The 22,807-nt window shown below is 37.8% G+C and overlaps 1 protein-coding gene across 2 annotated transcripts in view; it reads right to left on the bottom strand.

Moving 5' to 3' along the window:
• Positions 1-3,168: 3,168 nt before the first annotated feature.
• Positions 3,169-22,807, bottom strand: part of LOC114645764 (uncharacterized) — a 47,476-nt gene continuing 27,837 nt past the window's right edge. For both annotated transcript variants that reach the window (XM_051922326.1, XM_028793598.2), the window contains exons 4-10: positions 19,437-19,594; positions 16,726-16,924; positions 16,537-16,633; positions 13,341-13,512; positions 10,711-10,884; positions 3,840-3,967; positions 3,169-3,331 (exon numbers count right to left, since the gene is read on the bottom strand). In XM_051922326.1, the coding sequence (XP_051778286.1) occupies positions 3,263-3,331; positions 3,840-3,967; positions 10,711-10,884; positions 13,341-13,512; positions 16,537-16,633; positions 16,726-16,924; positions 19,437-19,594 (997 nt within the window). In that variant the 3' untranslated portion in view covers positions 3,169-3,262. The remainder of the gene's footprint in view (positions 3,332-3,839; positions 3,968-10,710; positions 10,885-13,340; positions 13,513-16,536; positions 16,634-16,725; positions 16,925-19,436; positions 19,595-22,807) is intronic.

Here is a 22,807-nt window from a genome sequence, read left to right on the forward strand (position 1 = left end):
ATATTTTACCTACTTTTTGCTTATTGTCTGTTTAACCATCGCCTGGGGAAGAAAAAAGGAGAAAGTTATTTATAAGATGTATGGCTTGTTTTATCTAGCAATTCCTCATGTTGCCAGGCCACAGGTCTTGGTGGTGTAGCAGCCATTCTGTGTAGGTGGGTCAGCAGTTACAAACTATCAATTGAAAATGCAGAGAATTAATAATATACACAATTTTAAATATGCAATTCATTTCCATCAGGTTAAGTAAAGGAGTATTTTTAAGCATGCCTAATAATGGCTTGATTGTTACAAAGGTTAGCATTAAAAGCTATACTGGCCATTGAAAACAAAAAGAATTAGATTAGATATACTTTATGAATCCCCAAGGGGAAATTCTGATGCATACCACAGTAAAAACAAATTATTAGTTATTACATCTTTTCTAATGTGGCAATCAACTTTTGTTACCTGTCCTACTCCAGCTTGACGTTGCTCGATTTTGTTTACCTCTTTTGTAAGTCGCTTTGGATAAAAGTGTCTGCCAAGCAAATAAATGTAAAATACACAGATATTGACTCAAAGTACAATATAACACAATAATACTATGCTAAAAATAACTGTAGTATATTGAGTCTGTACCATCTTTCTATTGCTTCTGGCTGGAGTGAAGGAAGAGACGTTGGGAGGAAGCGTTGAACTGCCTAATGGCGGCAGGCAGAAAAGATCCTCAAGAAGCACTTCATAGTACAACGGGGAGAGAAATGAGCCTGTGGCTAAAAGTGCTTCAAGAAGGAGCCCCTTGGGTACATTGGTTCATAATGGCATCCACAAGGGCTACCATGTTCTTTGCCACAACAGCCTCCAGAGGCCAGTCCTGTGATGGAAGTGGCTTTTCTGAGAAGTTCAAACACCTGAATAAACTTAAGCTGATTTGGTGAAACCACCAAGTAGAGCAACACACAGGCTACAATGGATTAGTGAAATGTTTCCAGGAACTTGCTGTACACCTCAGAAGGCTTGAGTCTCCTCAGGAAGTGCAGTCTGCTCTGGCTCTTCTTATATTAACAGATCAGTCCAGTTTGATGTTCATGTGGATGGACCTCTATGTACTTGTGGCTCTGCAGCATGGACTCAGTTGGATTTAAATCAGGTGACTGGCTTGGCCATTCAAGCATTTCGCATTTTTTAGCTTGAAAAAACTCCTGTGTTGCCTTAGCTGAATGTTTGGATCATTGTCTGGTTTTAGGATGAAGCACCCTCCAATGAGTTTAGAGGCATTTACTAGAACTTGAGCAGATCAGATGTTTCTATACCCCATCAAAATTCATTGTGTTACTGCCATCATCAATGAAAAGAAGTGTGTTAGTATCTGTGGCAGCCATACACGCCCAAGCCATAACAGCCCCGCCACATTTAATAGATAAGGTAGGATCCTTTCAGTCTCCACACTTAGAACTTGCATCAGAGTGATGGCAGGAGTATCTTTGTCTTGTTTGTCCATGAGACCGTTTCCCAGAATTCTGCAGGGTTTTTTTAAATTCTTTTGCACAAACTGCAATCTAGCCATCCCATTTTTGTGGCTAACTAGTGCTTTGTATCTTGCGGTGTGGCCTCTGTATTTCTGTTTCTGAAGTCTTCTGCAGGTAGTCCTCTCTGACACATCCATATCTGCCTTCTGAAGACTGTTTCTGGTGTGTCGGATGGACGTGTGTGGCTTTTTATTTACCATAGTGAAGATTTTTCTGTCATCAGCAGTTGAGGTCTACCTTAACCTACCAGTCCCTTTGTGATTACTGAGGAAAACTGTGCGTTCTTTCTTCTTCATGATAGTCCAGAGTTTATTTTGGTCATCCTAAGGGTTTACTGATGTCACTTCTTTGACCTTTGTTATTCTTGTTTTTCATCCTCATAATGGCTTCTGTGACTTTCATTGGCACAGTTCTTGTCCTCATGTTGAATAATGACAACTGCAAACTCCAAAGGGTAGAAGGAAGCCGAGGTATCTTATGAAGCAATGAAACACACCTGAGTGATCACAAACATCTGTGACACCAACTGCCCCAAACAGTATGGTACCCTAAAATGTAGAAAAAGTGTTGTCATTTCTACTTGGTGTGACCAAAATGTATGCAGATACACTTAAATAAAAGTCTTCAGTGTGCACTATAACCACATCCTAAATTTGTTTAATTTGTAATTTTAAATTTGAAACAGTGAAGCAGAGGACAAAAATCTAGGGAAAAATGTGTCTCTCCCCCAAGTATCATGGAGGGCACTGTAAGTAAGTTTCTACTCCTTTTCTGATTTTAAACAAGTGAAACAGAACACTAGTAAAAGAACTGATACAAAATTAAAGCCTCTTGATTTGTGACCCAGTCCCACTGTTACTCCATGTACAAAGTATCAATAAGAAACCAGTAAAAGCAGATGTTCGGACTCTGGGCGTTCTTTTATCAGTAACTTGCAAGGGCACGAGAAATGCCCACTAATCACACACTACCGCAATTAACTATATTTAAAAAGTATAATCAATGGGTGTAATAGAGTATACGCGTGTCAGTAAAGTATCCTGAGCTGGCTTTGTGAATTTGACTCCGACATTGGATTCAGTAAATTCATGGAAAAAGATCATTTGTGTTTTGAGACAGAGAGATCAGTCCTTCTGTGTTTTTCAGTCATCATGACAACAGCACTGGTTTATGGAGTATGAGAGAGTCACCAGTTGAGATCCTCTACTCAATATACGCTTCTGATCATTTTGGACCAAAGGAACAGGATAGGACTTGTGCAGATAACCAATGAGATGAAGTCTGTCATGTGACCAAGCATAAAAATGGTGCCATCAAGTAGGCTTTTCAGACTGGTTGCCATTCCAGTTCAATCTTTTCTGTAAAAAAACCAAGGTTGAATTGCAATGGGCTAAGGAACAAGAACACCTGACAGAACAAAGGAAGCTTTGTTTTTCATTCTCAAAATGAACCTTAAGGTAAGGATCGAGGTGCCTTTTTGAATTTAGAAACAGATGGCTGGGGTTATTACCCCATCTTTATGTCCAGTATTGCCAAGATAGCTTCTGGCCAATGTGACCCCAAAATGGGCTTAATATAGTTTATAAATGTGTTTGGGAAAAAAAGCTATTTAGGAAGAGGTGGATGATAACAATAAATATAGAAAAACCTGCAGATCTCAATTCTATAAAAGTTTATTATTAAAAAAATAAAATTAAAAAATATTTCTCTGTGGAAAAAGTGATTCTTAAGAGTCTTTCAGCCATCCTCCACTACTTTGATCCTTCAGCCGGGAAGTGGCCAGGTACTGATCTCCGATTCCTAAGATTGTACCTTGTCTTCTAGAATTATGAAGGAAAAAAAGAAGGAAAAACAAAATATTTTATTCTCAACATCACGTACTGTATGTATGTCTAATTTTAGCACACTGTTTGCTAATGAAGGATATATCTACTACCTTTTGAAAAAAAAAAAAAATTATTGCTGAAATCTCCACTTTAGATAATTAACCAAATACTGAAAATGAATGAGGATGCCACTGCTATGTATCTAATAATAATAACTCATTCAATTTATATGGCACTTTTCTCACTACTCAAAGCACTTTACGTAAAAAGTGGGGAGCCACTTCAACCACCACCAATCTGCAGCATCCACCTGGATGATGGGATGGCAGACATTTTGTGCCAGTATGCTCACCACACATTAGCTATTAGGTGAATTTGGGGTTAGAGAGATAGCCAGTTAGAGACAAGGAATGATTAGGCTGCAGAAAAAACCTATAACATTTACAGAAAAACTCAACAACACTGGAAAGAATGTATGGTCAAAGAAGGGCGGAATACTCACTGCTGTGTCGTCGTCCACAAGAACACTGTAAACCACTGCACTGGGCGACTGACAGCTGTACCTTCGGCTGGTCTGCTTCTGCCTCACTCGCTTTGGAGTATCTTTGACATCAGACGGTAGTTTTATGCCTGTTATGTAGACATTATACACCAAGAGGAGAGGTTGTTATCCAGCCTGGCAACATTTGGAGCAAAGCAGCAACTAAAAGCAGACTGGACACAAGCCCATCACAGGCTACACGCACTCAACAGAGTCAATCTGGTTAGGTCATAGGTTTCTTTTTAATATACGTTCTGATGTCACTCTGTATTTATAATTTAGAATTCAATAGATTTATTGGAGAGCAGCAAATCAACTTTGTTTATCTTAAAGTAAGAAAGGCAGCTAAAGAAAAGTTAGTCATCCTTTGGACTGTGAAAATATTAGAAACTTAGGATAAACAGTTTATGACAGGACCAAACCGTTGCCAAGTTTTAGGTGTGGCAGGCAGTGGTCCTTTGTTCTATAATTGCAATATAGACGAGTTTACAAAGTTCTGCATATAAAAATACATAATATATAAAAACAATTCTTTTATTTGTCATAAAAAAATCATATATATTTTAACACTTGGTATGGTAAACGTGTACACACACACACCCACACATACACACTCACAGTGAATTCAGAATGTTTTCAGATCTCTTCACTTTCTGCACATTATTGTGTTGTAGATTTTAAATTGATAAATTTGTTATTTTTGCCCATCAATCTACACTCAATAACCCATAATGACAAAAGTTTTCAGAAACATTTGCAAATTTAGTCAAATTTAAAATTTCTGAATTCACTGTACTTGACGAAAGGCATTGTAGGCAATCACCGGCCCATTTGATTGATGGGAAATGCGTTATTAGAAATGACATGAAATTGAAGTAAATCCTTTGATTGGTAGTGTTCTACAGTAGCAACCACAATCACAACAGTAGTAATAATAACACAGCAGAGAGCGTACCATATCATTTGGTGGTCCTCCCTCAAAGGTTAATGACCACCTCAACCCCTCAGACCAAAGACACAACTAGTAATACAGAATAACTAGAAAGGAACCTTTTAAAAACCAACAATCCTGCCAAGTAAATCAAAACTTTTCTTAGGCTATCTAATTGCTATCTGTACTACTTTGAATGTTTGCCATCTTTAACAATAACAGAAGCCATTCAATCAAAACAACAGCATTAGGTTAGAAGTTATTCCATGTCCCCCCCCCCCCCCCCCCCCCCCCCCCCCCCCCCCCTTTTGTTTCTCAGTATGCTGAAATATTAATTTACTTCTGCAGACCAATTACACGTTTCCAGTGAGAGATGTTCTTACTGAAACTTGACAGAAGCATCACTGGTGCAACTAAAGAAAAAAAATACCTTAAAACGTGTAATTTATTGATGACAGTGATACAGCTGTTTATCTTTTTGCACTTTAAATGACGAAAACAAATCTCACATTTTTAATAACATGCAATTACACAGCTCCACTGGAAAAAATATATGCGATATCACACTTGTATGTAACACATTTTGTAAAAAGTAAGTAGAAATCCTAATGCTTTTCCCAGAAAGCATTCCAGCTCTGCTGACAGTCTTCAGGTTCAGAGCAACTCCCAAATCACCAGTCCTGCCACTAATTAAAAAATTACAAAAATTACATGGCCACAAAATAAAAAGCAAGTTATAGATATACTTCTGTAAAAGATGAACTATTAGTGTTAATTAAATCACAAATTAAATTGAGCTGTCAGGTGATTTAACATGATGTTCTGTCCTTAGTCAAAAGCGGACTCTCTCATTCACAATAATAAAACACATTTTTAAGTATTAAGACATTTTGTATGCCTACCTTGGTTATATATATATTTTTTTAATTTGTACCTGTTGTAGTATTTCTAAAGGTAATGTTCAAGATAAACAGGATTTTCTCGTCCAATATGCAATTCGGCCATTCATTTCTTCTACCAAGAAGCACTGGCATTGCCCTTAACATGGGATGTTAGCAGTGCTGTAGTGTAACAAGTGATACTTCATCACAATATTTTTTGTGATTACCTGTACGTAAGTTTTTATATTTGTAAACTTTCACTTTTGCTCCACTACATTCCCTAAATAAAATGTATTGGAGTAAAAGCATACATTACCCTTAAGCATCTTCCTACCAAAAAAAAAAAATTACGGTTGAGCACAGACTGCAACCAAGCAGTGAATGAGAGCTCCTAGTTTGCAAGCACTTTGGTTAATCCGTTAATGTGTGGGTGCAAACGTGCGTCCTCAATGTCGCAGTAAATTTTTGATTTCCATTCAAGCCCAGACATTCCGATGCGAGCAAACACAGCAGTAGATTTCTGCCCGATGACACCGACTTCATGATGGAAGCAGAAATTGCAATAGCACCTGCAACTCGGCGGCAAACAACAGTGATGACAAGGATATAAACCTGTGGCTATATTTGTGAGAAATGTTTTCTTATGCTGGCGTGAAATAGTCCTCATACCAGATGAAGTGCTTACCCAAAAATATGGAAATATTGGCATTTAGAAACTCCCCATCCAAACCCAAGAAATACACTGACGTAAGCTAATTTAACTAGCATTATTCCTGTCCTGGTATCTAGCTAATGTCGATGATAACATCGGAATCACAAATATAACATTTACCGCTGAATTCTGCCAGAGTTAATTCAACACAAAACTCTGGACAAAACTGTCCATTATCGTGAAACACTCTTATTACCTGCAGTTCAGATATTTCCTCAGGTAACAATTACAGTATACTCATGGTTGTGACAGGTTACAGAAGAGCCTTCAAAATTCAGTTGATAAATTTATAAAAATTAAAACGATATTACAGTCAGTGACACAAATTAGGCCACAATTTATTACAGCTGCAGATTTGGTAATCTCTTAAATCCTGTAACTGAACTTTTTATGCTTATAAAATGTATTTGTCTCACTGTTTCAGAAGAAAGCACGTACACCACCTTAAAAAATATGGAAAGCTGACCTCAACAAAGAGAAAAAGGACTCCTGAGACCCCCTCCACCTGCAAGCAGGGCACATTACTAAAAACCTGGACTATGTCTCAGGGGTCCATTGACAAAGCTGTTGCAAAGTATGTGGTTCAAGAGCTCCAGCCGTTCTGTTGAGCAAAAATTGTTTAGAAACTTTGTGAAGGAATTGAAACTTAATGCAACAATGATGTTATAACTGACACTGGTGATGCCTCAGAAGAAATGAGGGCAGCAGTGACTGAGGCCATGAGGGGAGTTGACCATATTGCCACAACTGCTGCACCTGTATCTGCCCCAGCAGCCTGTGAAAGGTTATTTAGCACTGCAGGACTTGCCTTCACCCCTAGAAAAGTGAGACTGAGTTCCCAGAGTTTTGAGAGCCAACTTCTTTTTAAAAATGAACAGCAAATTTTAAAGTAACGATCATTGTTATTACTGTAGGGAGGGGTGGGAGGCTCTATTTTTGAAAATGAAGGGCAAATTTTTCAGGGATGTAGAGAAGAAAGGAAGGAGGGATAGATTATGGGTGGGAGAGAAGAAAGGAGGGATGGTTTAATGAATGGAAGGAAGGAAGATGTGAAGACCTAGTCTTCTTGCAAGTGTAAAATAGGCACCATTTTAAGGTGGTGTACATGCTTGAAAGAATAAGCTTAATTCTTCAAAATTCACTTGCCTTTTTAGTAACATTTACTTTTACTTTCAATACTTAAGTACATTTAATAGAAGAAAAATACTTTTAATACTTAAGTACAGAAAAAATGAGATACTTTAAGACTTTTAGTCAAGTAATAGTCTCCCATAAGTATAACTTTTACCAAAATAATTTTCTGGTAAGATACCTGAAATCCACACTCAAGTAAAAGTACAAGTACTTTATACGGTAAAACACTGGAAGTAAGTGCAAATATAGTTCAACTTTAAGGCCCATTTGGAAAAAAAACATAACACTGTTCATGTGTACAATAAGCCAGTCTGTCTCGATCTTTTTATTTTGATATGGAATACAATCTAATATGCTCTATAACCTGGATCTGAAGAAGCAATGGTTCTTCTCAGTTCTTCCTATATTCCTGAGCTACTCTCCATATCAGGGAGAGTGAGTCCAGAAACCCAACACAGTAACCTCATTTCAGTGATTTGTACTTGCCATCTCTCTCTCTTTTTTTTTTGGATGTTGCCCATTGCTAGTGTTCAGAGTTGAACGTGGGATGTTGATTGAACAATAAATCTAAAACTAGGTTTGAGGACTTAACTCCCACTTCACCACTCTGCCCTGGCTTAATTTCCCTAACACTGCCCCTATCTCAGCAATTCAATCTCATAACACACTCTTCCATTACCCCTGAACAAGACTCCTAAGTACTTGAACTCCTCCAGCTTGGGGTAGATGGTCATCTTTTAACTTAAAAGAACAAAACACTCTTATCCAGGAGAGGACCACAGCCTCACATTTGAAAGTGCTAATTTTCATGAAAACTGCATCAAACATAGCAGCAAACCATTCCATTATACACCAGAGATCATAATGATGGAGCCAAGTGGACATCTTCATCTGCAAAAGGCAGACGCACAATCATTAGTTCTCCAAACTGGATATTCTATAAACCTCAGATGTGCCTTGATATCCTGTTCATGAAAATGATGAACAGGACAAGACACGCCATCGGCAAAGCCCAAGTCTCTCTTGTACTGACCTTGCTACTCCATTGCCACAATGTACTAGAGGGTACACAGTTTGAAGCTTTTTCAAGTTTAATAAATAAATACACGCAGATGTGATTGACAAAGTCCTGTCATGTCTCAAGCACCTGTATAAGGACATAAGGCTTGTTCATTGTTCCACAACCAGGATGGAATCCATATTGTTTCTCTTGTGTCTGAGGTTTAACCATTAGATGAGGTCTTTTTTCCATTATTAAGGTACTGTCTTTTTCCATGAAGGTAGAGGAGTGTGATCATTTGCTTGTTTGAAAACAACCACTTTTCCATTGTTTTCAATAAAAAAGGGAACCACCAGCCCAGTATGCCAGTCCTAAAGGTTTGCTAGATAAAACCTCCATAAAATATCTAATGCATTTGCTATTTCTGCTTAAATATAGCCTATAATGACCATAGTGACCATGCACATAGAAAAGTCCAGCTCTAACCAAAGCTTTTGGAATTTCCTCCTTTAAGGAGCTTAAGTATTCCTCTATTTCTAGATGCTGGCTCTAATTTCTTCCGCCTGTCAAAAATAGCCTAGGTGATGTTCTACATATCCTTTCACTACACTTAAATTTCTTCAGGATGGAAACATGGACTGCATAAAGCATCTGCAAAAGGAAGGACCACACAGCACTAAACAGACATTGCTGCAGAACTCCATATGATAGGAGACATCACTGGTAAATTGTATTGGGTAATGTTAAAGATAATTCAAAATCATTTAAAGCCTTTTTATAATTGTCTCAAATCACAGCTATATGTTGGTATCAAAGCCTAAAGCACAACTGGTTCACCGTATTAGGGACTTGAATAAATGTATAACAAGGAAAAATAAAAAAAGTTACAGATTTTGCGCACTCCAAACATGCCTTTCTTGCTGTTCTCTCTCTATCACGTTTTCAACAGGAGCAAATCAACATTCACTACAACAAAAGGTTATTGGTTTATGCCAATTTGTTTCCACACAGATTAGATATATCACATAACCTGCATATTTTTTAGTTGTTTCTTATCATAAACAACACACCATACCACAGAGAACAAATAAAGCAAAAGATTGAGATTGCAAACTTATGCAGGTGTCCAATGGTATTGGCTCCAAGGTTTTCTAATGCAAAGTTTTATATGACAAACACATAATGCAGTATTATCAGTACAATTTAGATTTGTTCTCACGTTTTCATAGCCCAAAGAAATTCTTACTTACATGTTTGACCAACGTGCATCAATTTCTGGCACCCAAACGTCACTTTATAAAATTATGTAAAATAAAACACAGAGAGGGCGGCACGGTGGCGCAGTGGGTAGCGCTGCTGCCTCGCAGTTGGGAGATCTGGGGACCTGGGTTCGATTCCCGGGTCCTCCCTGCGTGGAGTTTGCATGTTCTCCCCGTGTCTGCGTGGGTTTCCTCCAGGGTCTCCGGTTTCCTCCCACAGTCCAAAGACATGCAGGTTAGGTGGATTGGCGATTCTAAATTGGCCCTAGTGTGTGCTTGGTGTGTGGGTGTGTTTGTGTGTGTCCTGCGGTGGGTTGGCGCCCTGCCCAGGATTGTTTCCTGCCTTGTGCCCTGTGTTGGCTGGGATTGGCTCCAGCAGACCCCCGTGACCCTGTTCGGATTCAGCGGGTTGGAAAATGGATGGATGGATGGATAAAACACAGAGAACAAAAGACCAAAAGTAGCCCAGATGTGGGCCCATGTGCAACCCTGATTCAACAGTGCATGATCATGAAGATGGTTAGCCATTCATTTTTTTAACCTGCTTATACAGCTGAGGATCGCAGGATGGCCAGTATCTCTCTGAAACAGTGGGCACAATCCATAAACTTATTCTGGACTACAGGGCACACTTGTGCCTTTTGAGCCACTTTAATGTTTGTAATTAACTTAATCTTCATTTCTTTGTAATGTAGCATGGTGGAACCCACAGGAGGACCCCTACAGGCAAGGAAAGAACATGCAGATGCCGCACAGACAGCAATGGGACATGGGATTTAAACACAAGACAGTGTATTAGTGAAGCAGCTGGAAAATCTTAAGTCTTGTTTTCAGAGACTTGCTTTTTAGAATTTTCTATCTGAAATAAAAATTCACTGTTAATTAAAAATCATACCATTACAACAATGGACTTACTGCTTTGGAAATCAGATGAATGGGGGTCTTTCTGGACTACAGTCTCTTCCAGCATGCAAATACGTGGAGAGGAGGTTGAAACTTCCAGGATGCCAGAGTCAAGTCGTGTGCTCTCCAAAAGTGGCTGTTTCTCCCAAATTTGTAATTCAGCCTCAAGTGGTCGAATTATTTTCTCTAATGGAGTACAGTTACAGTATCTTCAGTATTAACTTTACATAAAAAGGCAAAGCAGATTATTCTGAAGGTTTAATCCCAACAGGACATACTATCATATAGCTCAGCATTTCAGTCACCACACGCAGGCGTCTTGCATCAGGATCTGACACTCAAACTGGAGCTTGTTCATAAGGATAATGAAAGCTGTGATTTTAAATAAAAGGAGAAAATATTTCTGTATGTGAAACAAATAAATTCACAAAATGGTGCATTCCCTTAAGCCCTCACAATTGTCACTGTGACTCTACTGCATGACAAATATAAGCTACAGGCATTAAGGATTAAAAGAATCACAGCTAATCAAATACAGTCTGCCCCCTTTTTATGCCAAAGTACAATCTAGTTTTGTGGAAAGTTTTTTTTTCTCTTCAACTGGTTATGTTAACTTTTAATGTAATACGTTCTCCACATAAAGGACACACATTTGTAGGTTTATTAGGAGTCTTTTTAGGAGACTTTTCAGCTGAAGACAGCCTCTGTCAGACCAAGTTAACAAGTGCACTGTTACTCTTTGCTGTTTAAAGCCCCACCCCTACTTTGAGCTCCGCCTTCACAAAGCATCAGACTTGTTTAAAAATGTTACACTCCGTGAAGCATCTAATTTTTCACTCCCAACTATAATTAATCACTCACAGTTTTCTTTCAATGTTTTACTTGTCTGGTTCTGTAAGTCTAGCCACAAGGAGAATCAAATGTCTTCAAGGCATGGATTCCTGAAGGTACCGGAAAAATTCTGTACAGGCATTGCTCTATTGACTCAATAACAGAAACTGCTATCTACATATGAACTTCCTGCACTTTTTGTTTTTTGCTAGAAATTCATGTACAGTGGAACCTCGAGATACGATCACCTCTGTATACGAGAAATTCAAAATACGAGGAAAGTATGAGCGAAAAATTCAGATCTAAATGCGAGCATTGGCTCGCGTAACGAGCCACGAGCCAGGCTGTGGGTATAGCTCGCGGCTTAGCGACAGGGCGTGGTAGCAGTTGCGAGCCGCGATCTGCGGTGTCTGCGTTTCTCACTTAAGTGCACAGGTGGGAAACTGCCCACATCCATGATTGTTCCTGTGGCTGATGGGCTGCAGCTGCCATGTCCTCCCCGCATATATAGAGAAGCGCGAGCCGGTTAAGGGGGAGAAGAAGTAAAAGAAAAGAGAGGAGAGAGAACGGAGAGGCAGGCAGGCAGGCAGGCGGGCGGGCGAAGTCGGTGCGGGAGAGCAAGCGTGTGCAGGCTCGCGTGTAGCTGAACAGTGAGCTGAACAGGCGAGCCAAACAGCTGAAGCAGGACGGTGTAGAGAAGGTCAGCTGCATTAAGAGTGTCTCGCCTGTTGCAGAGCCCGCAGGTGAGACGCTAGCAGAGAAGAAGCACCGGGGATTGTCATCTGTTTTTTAAAGACTGCATCCTTTTGACGTTTTAACCTTGTGTTAAAGGATTGTTATTCTTGTGTATTTTAAACCTCCACTTCACAACTGTTTTATGGATTATTTATTTAAAGATTTATTGAATGCTCTACTGCACTTTGGACACCTGTTTTGATTCTTTTAATAATCAGTTATATTTACCAGTGTTATCTATTAAAGGTAGACTACAGTATATATAATTTATCAGTGTTATTTGTTAGGAAAATTGATTTTTATGTTAATATATTTGGGGTGCGGAACGGATTAACTGGATTTCCATTATTTTCAATGGGGAAGTTTGTTCTAGATACGAGAAATTCGCTATACAAGCTCAGTGCTGGAACGAATTAAACTCGTATCTAGAGGTTCCACTGTACTAATATTGCATTTCACATAATCCCAAGGGTGCGCCATTAGACTCTGATCTGAGGAATGTGCAGGCCATTGTAGTAAACAGACTTCAATCTAATAATCGTTAAACCAGCTTGAGATGTGTACTTTTTGCCATGACTGATTATCAGCTGGAAGTACTTATTCGATAAAATCTGGAACCATTAAGATATACTGTACACAGAACCATAAACAATGGTTCCTGTGGTGCTCAAATGACATTCAACTGATGAAGAGGCCTAAAAAGCACCATGGAGATGTTCCCCAAACTATTCCATAACCCCTACAAGTCTGTATTGTTGACATAAGGCAAGACTGATCTATAGAAACGTGGTTTATACCCACATTCTAGCCCTACCATTGGAGCAGAGTTTGCCAATCTTGAAATCATTTAGTTTTGGTGATCACATGCCCACTGCATTCCTGCTCATAGCTTTGAGGAGTAGAACCATGCATGCTCTTCTGCTGTTGCCCATTCTCTTCAATTTCTACTGCATTGTGAATTCAAAGAGGTCTTTCTGCATAACACTGTTGTAATGAGCTGCAGTTCAAGTATTTCTGTGTTTTGAGTTAGTGTGAGTGAGTCTGGCCAGTCTTTTGATTGCATTAACAACTCTTACCAGCTTCTCTGAGTGCTTGCTGCAGATTCGATTGAGTTTCCTTCAGTTCCTTCAAGATCTCCAAGCTCTCTTGACCTAGGTCTCTGAAGCGGATGATGAAATACACCAAAACAAGGATCCCTAGTCCAATCATACATCGGCGCAGGACACCCACCAGAAAAGAAATATGATTCTGCAGGGAGGAGGGATGGGGAGAGGAATAAATAAGTAAAGATGACCATCCACAAGGAAGATGAACATAACAATCTTCTCTTGAAAATTCAATTCAGCAAATAAGGTGATTTAAAACACACACAAACATACAAAATACAAAGCTTAAAGGTAGAGAATTAACTTCAAATTTAATTTTAAACTAAATACACTGGATCAAATTTCACAAACAAGCTCCATAAACAGCCAGATTGATACAGGGGTGGCTTAATATCTCTTTTCTCGTCAAACTTTACAGAGCTCTTGGGATGTGCTTGTGGGTTCATTTCTTTCTCTTTAAATCACCCAGCATGTGCTCTACTAAAGTAAACCAGCTTGTCACGTATTTTCAATTATAAATAGCCTTGAGTGTGTGTATGCACTTGTCTGTGTAAATGTATATTTAAATAATGGATCTCTAAAACTACTCATGCAAAAATTTTGTAAGCTCAATAGGCCTGATCCCATGGTACAATGGAGCAGACTGCCAAAAATCCCAGTTGAATTAAACCATTCCTACAGTAGTTATCGTCAGAGATAGGTCAAAGCATTTTTGAAGAACATGGGGATAAGTACTGAACCAAAAACAGGCCTGGAGCCTGTAACAAGACATCACCGTGGAATTAGTTGGAAAAAGTTTGGTTTTTTAGTAGTTATAGTTGTATTCAGTCACAAGGCTAATATTTTGGAAACTGCTTGTTCTAAATTTTTACATATTTGCCAGGATGTAGTCCATCCAGGTGCTCTACACAATGCAAAAAAAGCATAATGTTCATGCAAAACTTGTGATTTTAAGTTGTGAAAATAAATTTAGATTTTCCAAATATACAGACACCCTCTAAAATCAACTTTTTTTGATGTTTTGAATATCATAGGATCAGAACCTTAACTCGACAGAGATTTTGACCCCATCACAAAACTTCTATTAACATAGAAATAAAAAATATAGAGACTTGAAGTGAACACTTTCTTCTTTTCTTCAGCATGGGGATGACTAACTTTCTTTCTTTTGCAGATACACACTGACGCAGCCTTTCACCGACTCCATTGTGATAACTGGGCTTGAGATAGCATGTTTACTGTAGATTCATAATAGTGGATAGTACCCAAAACGCAAATTCCTCATTCCATTTTTTCTCAAACATTCATGAATGGGGAAGCCATTTTAGCTGACCAGCATTTTTTAGTTGTTTTACTTTATTCTCTTTTTCTGCTTGCGGTGTTATGCAATTCAGTGTAATGTGATGCTTTGTCCGACAGTCACCCAGTAAGGCAAACTGTGTCAGCTACAATGCCAAGTGAATATAGAACCATGAAAGAACTCCAAATATGTGTACTGAAATGTTGCCCAAGCAAACATCAGGTTGCACACAAGAAAACATTTTTTTTTTTCTGATCTTTAATCACAAAAGTATTTTTAGGCATTGATATTTTCATGTGCTTCTTTATATACATGTTGCTAGTTATGTAAAACTAGCACAGAGAATTCCCATTTATTAAAATGGACACAATGGTAAGTCTGTCTGTTTCAATCATGATAGGAACCTCTTCTCATTGGATATGCTAGTCCTTACATCACAATGCAGCCCTCTTGTGGATATCAGACAACATTACGCCCAGGTATGGACACCAAAATGTTTTGCCATTTTATATATCATAACATTAAATAACACTTTTCATTTTCTATTTTGTTAATTGGTATTTACAACAACTTCTTAAGCTTAAGCTACTTTAAGAAATCTAACAAATGAGACACACCAGACAAGTAAACACATGTTAAAATATCCTCAATATACCCCTAAACATTTATAAAATTACCTGTTTTTTTAAAGTCAGCCCACATTCATATGTGGCTCTGATGACAGACATCTATACAGTATATATAAAATTCTTTTCGCGCATGAAACGGAAATTACGTATGACCACGCGATATGGAAATTACGTATGAAACGGAAATTACGTATGACCACGCAATATGGAAATTACGTATGACCACAGAACATATTACAATACAGGAACTAATCACTTCGTTTGTGGATGCCATTTTTATATCGTCTTTATGAATTGCTATTTGTGTGAGAGTTATTTTACGGATATTGAAAAGAAGTAAACACAAACACACTGATCTATCCCATATAAGTGCACCCCGCGTCGTCCTCTCCCAGCCCTCCTCTCTGGACTACAGCGCTGAGCCGTCAGCCGCCAGGCGCGTTCTGACAGACAAGTTTTATTTATTCGTCCATGTGACTGTCACGGAAACTGCCACATTGTAACTTTTTTTTTAGTTGGCAGTACTTGATAGTAGAAGAGATGAGGAAAACAGCTTTGCGTCTTTTTAACTTTGGCGAGCTGTAAACAATGTGCGTGAGAACAAAGTGGACGCTGGGAGGAGTGGAATGTCAGGCTGCTCCGCGGGGTCGAGAGCTTCGCAGTTTCAGGCAGCGTCCTCTCTTCTCGCACTGTTTGTGACACTTCAAGTGCCCCGTCGGCTCCTGGGAGAGTGGAAATCTTTCCGAATGAGTGTAATCGGCGCCATTGAAGCAGGACTCGGTTTGTAAATTACCCTGCACTACTTCTTACTGTCCCTTAAGGCGAGTTTGGGTCACTAAAACCCCGCAACATTCAAGGTTCCTTTTGTGATGAAATATTTTAAGAAGTAAATCACAAGCACATAGTGCAAGGTTGTCAGGCAGAAATTTCGACGATCACATAGAAAATGTAAATTTCTATACCACAGGAGTCGTGTAGCGCCTTTCATAAGGGATCTACTACCGAGAGATGATCCAAATACATTTTAGCTGCTGTTAGTACTACTTACCTGTTGTGTTATAGTGCCTATAAAATGTAGTTTACCCGAAACCACTCCAGTAGTGCTCAATGTATCTTTACTTCTTAAATGTTAATGTTTTACTGTTTAATAACTTATAGACTACATTTTATTTTTTCCCTTGCACTCAGTGAGTGAAGCAACTGAGTAATCAACTAGTTTTAAATAAAAAGTACTCACTGCTTGATCAAAACCTGATTCATTTGATTCCATCACCACGCTGCAAATTAGTCTCTCCAGGTACACATTGAGTGCCACCAGACAGAAGAGGAACAGCCTGATGAAAAACCAAATAACACCATCTCAGATCAGCTTTAAGGGTTTTATATGGTTACAAGGAGAATATTTTAAGTAAACAGCAGTGGTCACCTTGCCCCAGAGGTGCGTGTGGTGGACGTCACCAGAAACACAGCCCCCAAAGCAATTAGATTGACCAGCAGGGAGTACAGCGTGTTAGACTCTGTCACCACAAAGCTCTGCAGATACGAAAGACGGCTGACTATCTCGGAGAAAATCAGCTGCTGTTCATTGGCAGAATGCTTCATCTCTTCAAATACTCGTTTTACACCTGATTTAATAAAAATAAAAGATTATCAAAGGGCAAGGAATCAACAGAACAGCAGTCTTAAACAAAGCAGGCCAGTTAAAAACAGAAATGGAGCAGATCCAATTTTAATGTTCTAATTAAGTTGCAAAGATCAGCTGAAATGTCCTAAAGTTGTAAATCAAATGCTTCCAAAAATACTTCAGCCTACAGTACCAACAGAATGTAAATCAATACTTAAAACCATATACCTACCTGGTATACTGTAAATTTCAATTCTGCCTTTCAGCATTTACCAAAAAAACTGTATTGGAAAAGCTCCTTGGAAAACAGGAATAGTCTGAAGTCATTAGCATAGTTTTCTCACATTAAGAGAACATAATAAATGTACAGTGAACCTGTGCAGCACATCCAAAAATGATGAAAGCAGTGAATGAAAGCGCCGTGTCCTCACCTAGCAGGGAAAGCATTGTCCTGTAAATCCGAACGCACACCCCCAGCCATATTAAGTGATGTGTTAGTGCTTCAGATGGTAAAATTATATGCACTGTAAAGAATCATTACTGTAGTACTGTACTTGAAAAGCATTGGGATGGGGTAAAACGTACTTGGCTTACTGAATTTTAAAAAAGTACTCCTCCCAAAAATAACGTTTTATTTATATATGTTACTTACCCAAAGTAGCAGGTAGTGATGGCTGGGAATAAAAATGTAATTATATATTTTCATGCAGAATGGAAATAAAATTTCTGATATAATAGGTGTCTATGGTGAACAATGATATTAAAAAGGTTCAAGTAAAAATCCCGGTGTTTGCTTACTTCATGTCAAATAAGAGTATTTTAGTAAAAATGCATGAAAGTAAACCATCTCCAGAAAACACTCTCAAGAATGAAAATGGAATGTGCATTTAAACTGAATATCCTACTCCTGTCACTACATTTATATTCATATTCACAGCTGGAGTACATCGGTATTATTTAGCAGCAGTACGTAATATTGTATGGGTGTACTGACCCATGGGTGAAGATGTTTGTTGAAACATCTTGGATATTAGAATAATCTAGACTTGAACAGGCCATTCAGCCCATCAAAGCTCGCCAGTCCTATCCACTTAATTCTTCTAAAATAACATCAAGTCGAGTTTTGAAAGTCCCTAAAGTCTTACTGTCAACCACACTACTTAGTAGCTTATTCCAAGTGTCTATGGTTCTCTGTGTAAGGAAAAACTTTCTAATGTTTGTGTAAAATTTACCCTTAAGTTTCCAACCATGATCCTGTGTTCTTAATGAACTCATTTTAAAATAACAGTCTCGATCCACTGTACTGATTCCATTCATAATTTTAAACAATTCAATCATGTCACCTCTTAATCTTCTTTTGTCTAAACTGTAAAGGCTCAGCTCTTTTAATCTTTCCTCATAATTCAACCCCTGTAGCCCTGGAATGAGCCTAGTCGCTCTTCTCTGGACCTTTTCTAGTGCTGCTATGTCCTTTTTATAGCCTGGAGACCAAAACTGCACACAGTACACCAGATAAGGCCTCACCAGTGTGTTATAAAACTTGAGCAGAACCTCCTGTGACTTATACTTCACACATCAGGGCGCTACATAACCTGATATTCTGTTAGCCTTCTTAATGGCTTCTAAACACTGTCGGGAAGTCAGTAGCTTAGAGTTCACTATGACTCCTAAATCCTTCTCATAAGGTGTACTCTCGATTTTCAGAACTCCCATTGTGTATTCAAACGACACATTTTCACGTTGTATGTGTAATACTTACATTAAATTTCATCTGCCAAAAATCTGCCCAAGCCTGTATGCTGTCCAATTCCTTTCTGTAGTGATATAATGGATTCTGGATCATCTGCCATTCCAACCAGGTTGGTATCATCTGTAAACTTAAGCAGCTTTTTGCTTACATTGCTATCCAGATTATTATATATAGTGAATCAAAGTTGTTACTTTAAAATAACTTCTGTAACCGGGACAGGACTACAAACATTTTAAGTGCAGAATTTGCACAAAAGTTTGAAAGTTTTTCTTCACACAAAGAGCCATAGGCACATGAAACAATTATCAAACAGTATGGCTTAGAGCAGGACTTTAGTGATCTTCAAATTTTGACTTGATGTTGTTATTTTGGACAATCACGTGAACAGGATGGAGAAGCTTGTTGGACTGAATGGCCTCTTCTTGTCACAATTTTTCTAATGTTCTAAAATATATACATATGCTCTCTCTTTTTCTCTTTGTCTCTTCCCCAAAGAAATCAAGTACAGAAACTGGCTAAAGCACTTAAGAGAGGAAGATGACGTCATGTTTAAATTGTTAAAAATGTTATTTTTCATTAAATCTAATCGCTTACATACATTACACAGAAACAGCCTCTATAAATACATTTCAGGCATCTTGATCATTTGCAGCACCGGTTTACCTTCATCCAATAGTTTTTTGTTTTTTTTTAAAAAAAAAACATGGCTGTGGTGAAAAAAAACTACCATTATATAGCTAAATAAATAAATAAATTGTAGTACCCTGTGTCGAGTCCTGCAAAGTCTGCTTCAGAAGGTTTCCGTTCTTCAGAATCTCCTCCTGTGATTTGAGGGCAGTATTTTGGGCTTCTACTATGCGCTCTGCCATACTGTTTGTTGCTTCTAAATTCTTTGCAACATTAGCTGAATTCTGCATCAGCCTGAAAGGTGGAGGGAAAGTAAAATAAGTCAATAAGAACTGAATAGTCAACCCTTTAGCAAATTTACGGCAAGTGTATTGATATTTGTTACAGAGTTAAACAGAAAGGTCAGTCTTCGTATTATAGCCCACTTTTCAAAGAGCACGGCATCACAAAGCAAATGAGAAAGTAGCTGAGAGTAATAAGATAAAGTTCAACAGAAAATCAAACACTCAATACATGATAAACTACAGGGAAGCACACTTTGCAAAGCCTGCACATGCATCCTGATTATGAGTTCAAAGCTGGCATCAGTATAACAGAGTATGAATAAAATGTAAAACAGAAAGAGAAGGCTTCCAAGTAGGATTTCAATATGCATAATGATAGCATCTTAAGGTGGTCGTCGTCTTCTTCTTTCAGCTGCTCCAGTTAGGGGTCGCCACAACAGATCATCTTCTTCCATATCTTTCTGTCCTCTGCATCTTGTTCTGTTACACCAATCACCTGCATGTCCTCTCTCACCACATCCATAAACCTTCTCTTAGGCCTTCCTCTTTTTCTCTTGCCTGGCAGCTCTATCCTTAGCATCCTTCTCCCAATATATCCAGAATCTCTCCTCTGCACATGTCCAAACCAACGCAATCTCGCCTCTCTGACATTGTCTTCCAACTGTCCAACTTGAGCTGACCCTCTAATGTACTCATTTCTAATCCTGTCCATCCTTGTCACACTCAGTGCAAGGTAACATCTTTAAAATTACAACTCCTAGTTCTACTTCAGTTTATCCAATTACGGGTCTCACATTATCTCTCATATATATTTCTCTTCTAGTTCGTCCTGCTTCCACTTCAAAACCGGTCCTGCCCACACGGCATTTCTCGATTCCTATTCGTCCTCTTCCATGTCATGCACTATACCGGCCTGCTGAGTGTAATACATCCAACAAGTATTCAGGGTGCTGCCACAACGGTAAAGTAACTTTACCACCTTTGCGGGAGCCACCTGTGTCTTTACAACAGCTTCTTACACAGCAAACATCAGAAGCTAAAAATTATTGTGAACACAATCGAGAATACAACTCTTCTCTAGCGTTTGCTTCCATGGGTGCACACATAACTCAACCTCCTGGCCACAGACCATACTGTTTTAAAATACACCGGCAAATTTATCACCAAATCTCTCCACTATACGCTAACACTTCTACCTCTCCAGGATATGGACAGTTGTATATTTTTGACAAAGTGCAAGCTACGCTTACAAAATAAAGCAAACTCTGCATGAAGTGAAAATTCCATGCTCAGAACCATCAACCCCTTTGCTAAATCATACAAACACATGCATATGGCAAGCCAAATTAACATTTAGAGATATCTCAAAATGAATTTTATGATATCTGGAAATGCATTTTAGATATCTCAAATTGAATTATAGATATCTAAAAATTCATCTATTTTAAGATATCTAAAAAGAATTGTATGATATCTCAAACAGATTTCAAGATATCTTGAAGTGATATGCTGTACATTTTCAGATATCTGAAATGCATTTCAAGATATCTTAAATGCAATTTGAGATATCTTGAAATATGTTCATGTGCATTTTGAGATATCTCAAATACATTTCAAGGTATCTTAAAATACATCTGCAGGCATTTTGAGATATCTGAAATACATTTTCAGATATCTTAAAATAGCTTTCTGCACATTTCAAGATATCTCAAATACATTTTCAGATATCTTAAAGTAACTTCCTGCGTATTTAAAGATATCTCAAATACATTTTCAGATATCTTAAAGTAACTTCCTGCATATTTAAAGATATCTCAATTACATTTTCAGATATCTTAAAATAACTTCCTGCGCATTTCAAGATATCTCAAATACATTTTCAGATATCTTAAAATCACTTCCTGTAAAATTTCTTATACTTTCAATGGAACTTCCTGCCTATTTTAAGATATCTTGAAATGCATTTAAGATATCTAGAAATGCACAGGAAGTGATTTTGAGATATCATGAAATGTATTTGAGATATCTTGAAATGTGCAGGAAGTCATTTTAAGATATCTTGAAATGTATTTGAGATATCTTGAAATGTGCAGGAAGTCATTTTAAGATATCTGAAAATGCATTTCAGATATCTCAAAATTAATTTGGGATATCTTAAAATGAGAAGGAAGTTATTTTAAGATATCTCGAAATATAATTTAGATATCTTAAAAAGCATTTAAGATCTTGAAATTCATTATTGTTTCAGATATCTGAAATACATTTTTAGATATCTAAAATTAATTTCATGATATCTTAAAATGGGTCTCTGCTCTATTTCAGATATCTAACAATGTATTTCAAGATATCTAAAATTGTATTTCAAGATATCTAAAATGCATTTTAAGATATCTTTAAAAGGACACTCAATTATTTCAAGATATCTCAATAGCACTTTCAGATATCTACAATACAATTTAAGATATCTCAAATACATTTCCAGATATCTCAAAACAGCTTCCTGTCCATTTTCAGATATCTCAAATACATTTTCAGATATCTCAACATCACTTCCTGCTCATTTGAAGATATCTCAAATACATTTTAAGATATCTTATAATAAACAAGAAGTCCCATTGAAATAATAGGCAGTTTTACAGGAAATGAATTTGAGATATCTTGAAATGCATTTAAGATATCTTAAAATGCATGAAAGGTCAATTTAAGATATCTGAAAATTCATTTGAGATATCTTGAAATACAGACACAATTATTTTGAGATATCTGAAACTGTATTTGAGATATCTTGAAATGCATTTGAGATATCCCGAAATGTATTGCAGATATCTTAAAATGTAAAGGAAAGTATTTTAAGATATCTCAAAGCGAGTTTCAGATATCTTAAAAAGTAAATTACATTTTAAGATATCCGAAATTCATTTTGAGATATCTCTAAATGTTAATTTGGCTTGCCATACATGCATGAAATCGCTCAGTCCAATCCAACAGCATCTGTACGAATGGTTTTCAAGGAAACCCCTAGGCAGGATTTACGACGATACAATGCCCCGACATGTCACACCGATGTTGCAGCTTTTTTCGTCGGAGAAGATGGCGAGCCGCCTGCCGAAAGGGACATTTACATCTATCCCATATGGAACTCCTGTAAAACAGATTTCCACGCTCAATATGAATTGCGATCCTTTGGTTTATCCACTTTTATTCCCTTACGGAGACATTGGCT

The sequence above is a fragment of the Erpetoichthys calabaricus genome, chromosome 2, assembly GCF_900747795.2.
Source record: "Erpetoichthys calabaricus chromosome 2, fErpCal1.3, whole genome shotgun sequence".
NCBI classification, from domain to species: Eukaryota; Metazoa; Chordata; class Cladistia; order Polypteriformes; family Polypteridae; genus Erpetoichthys; species Erpetoichthys calabaricus.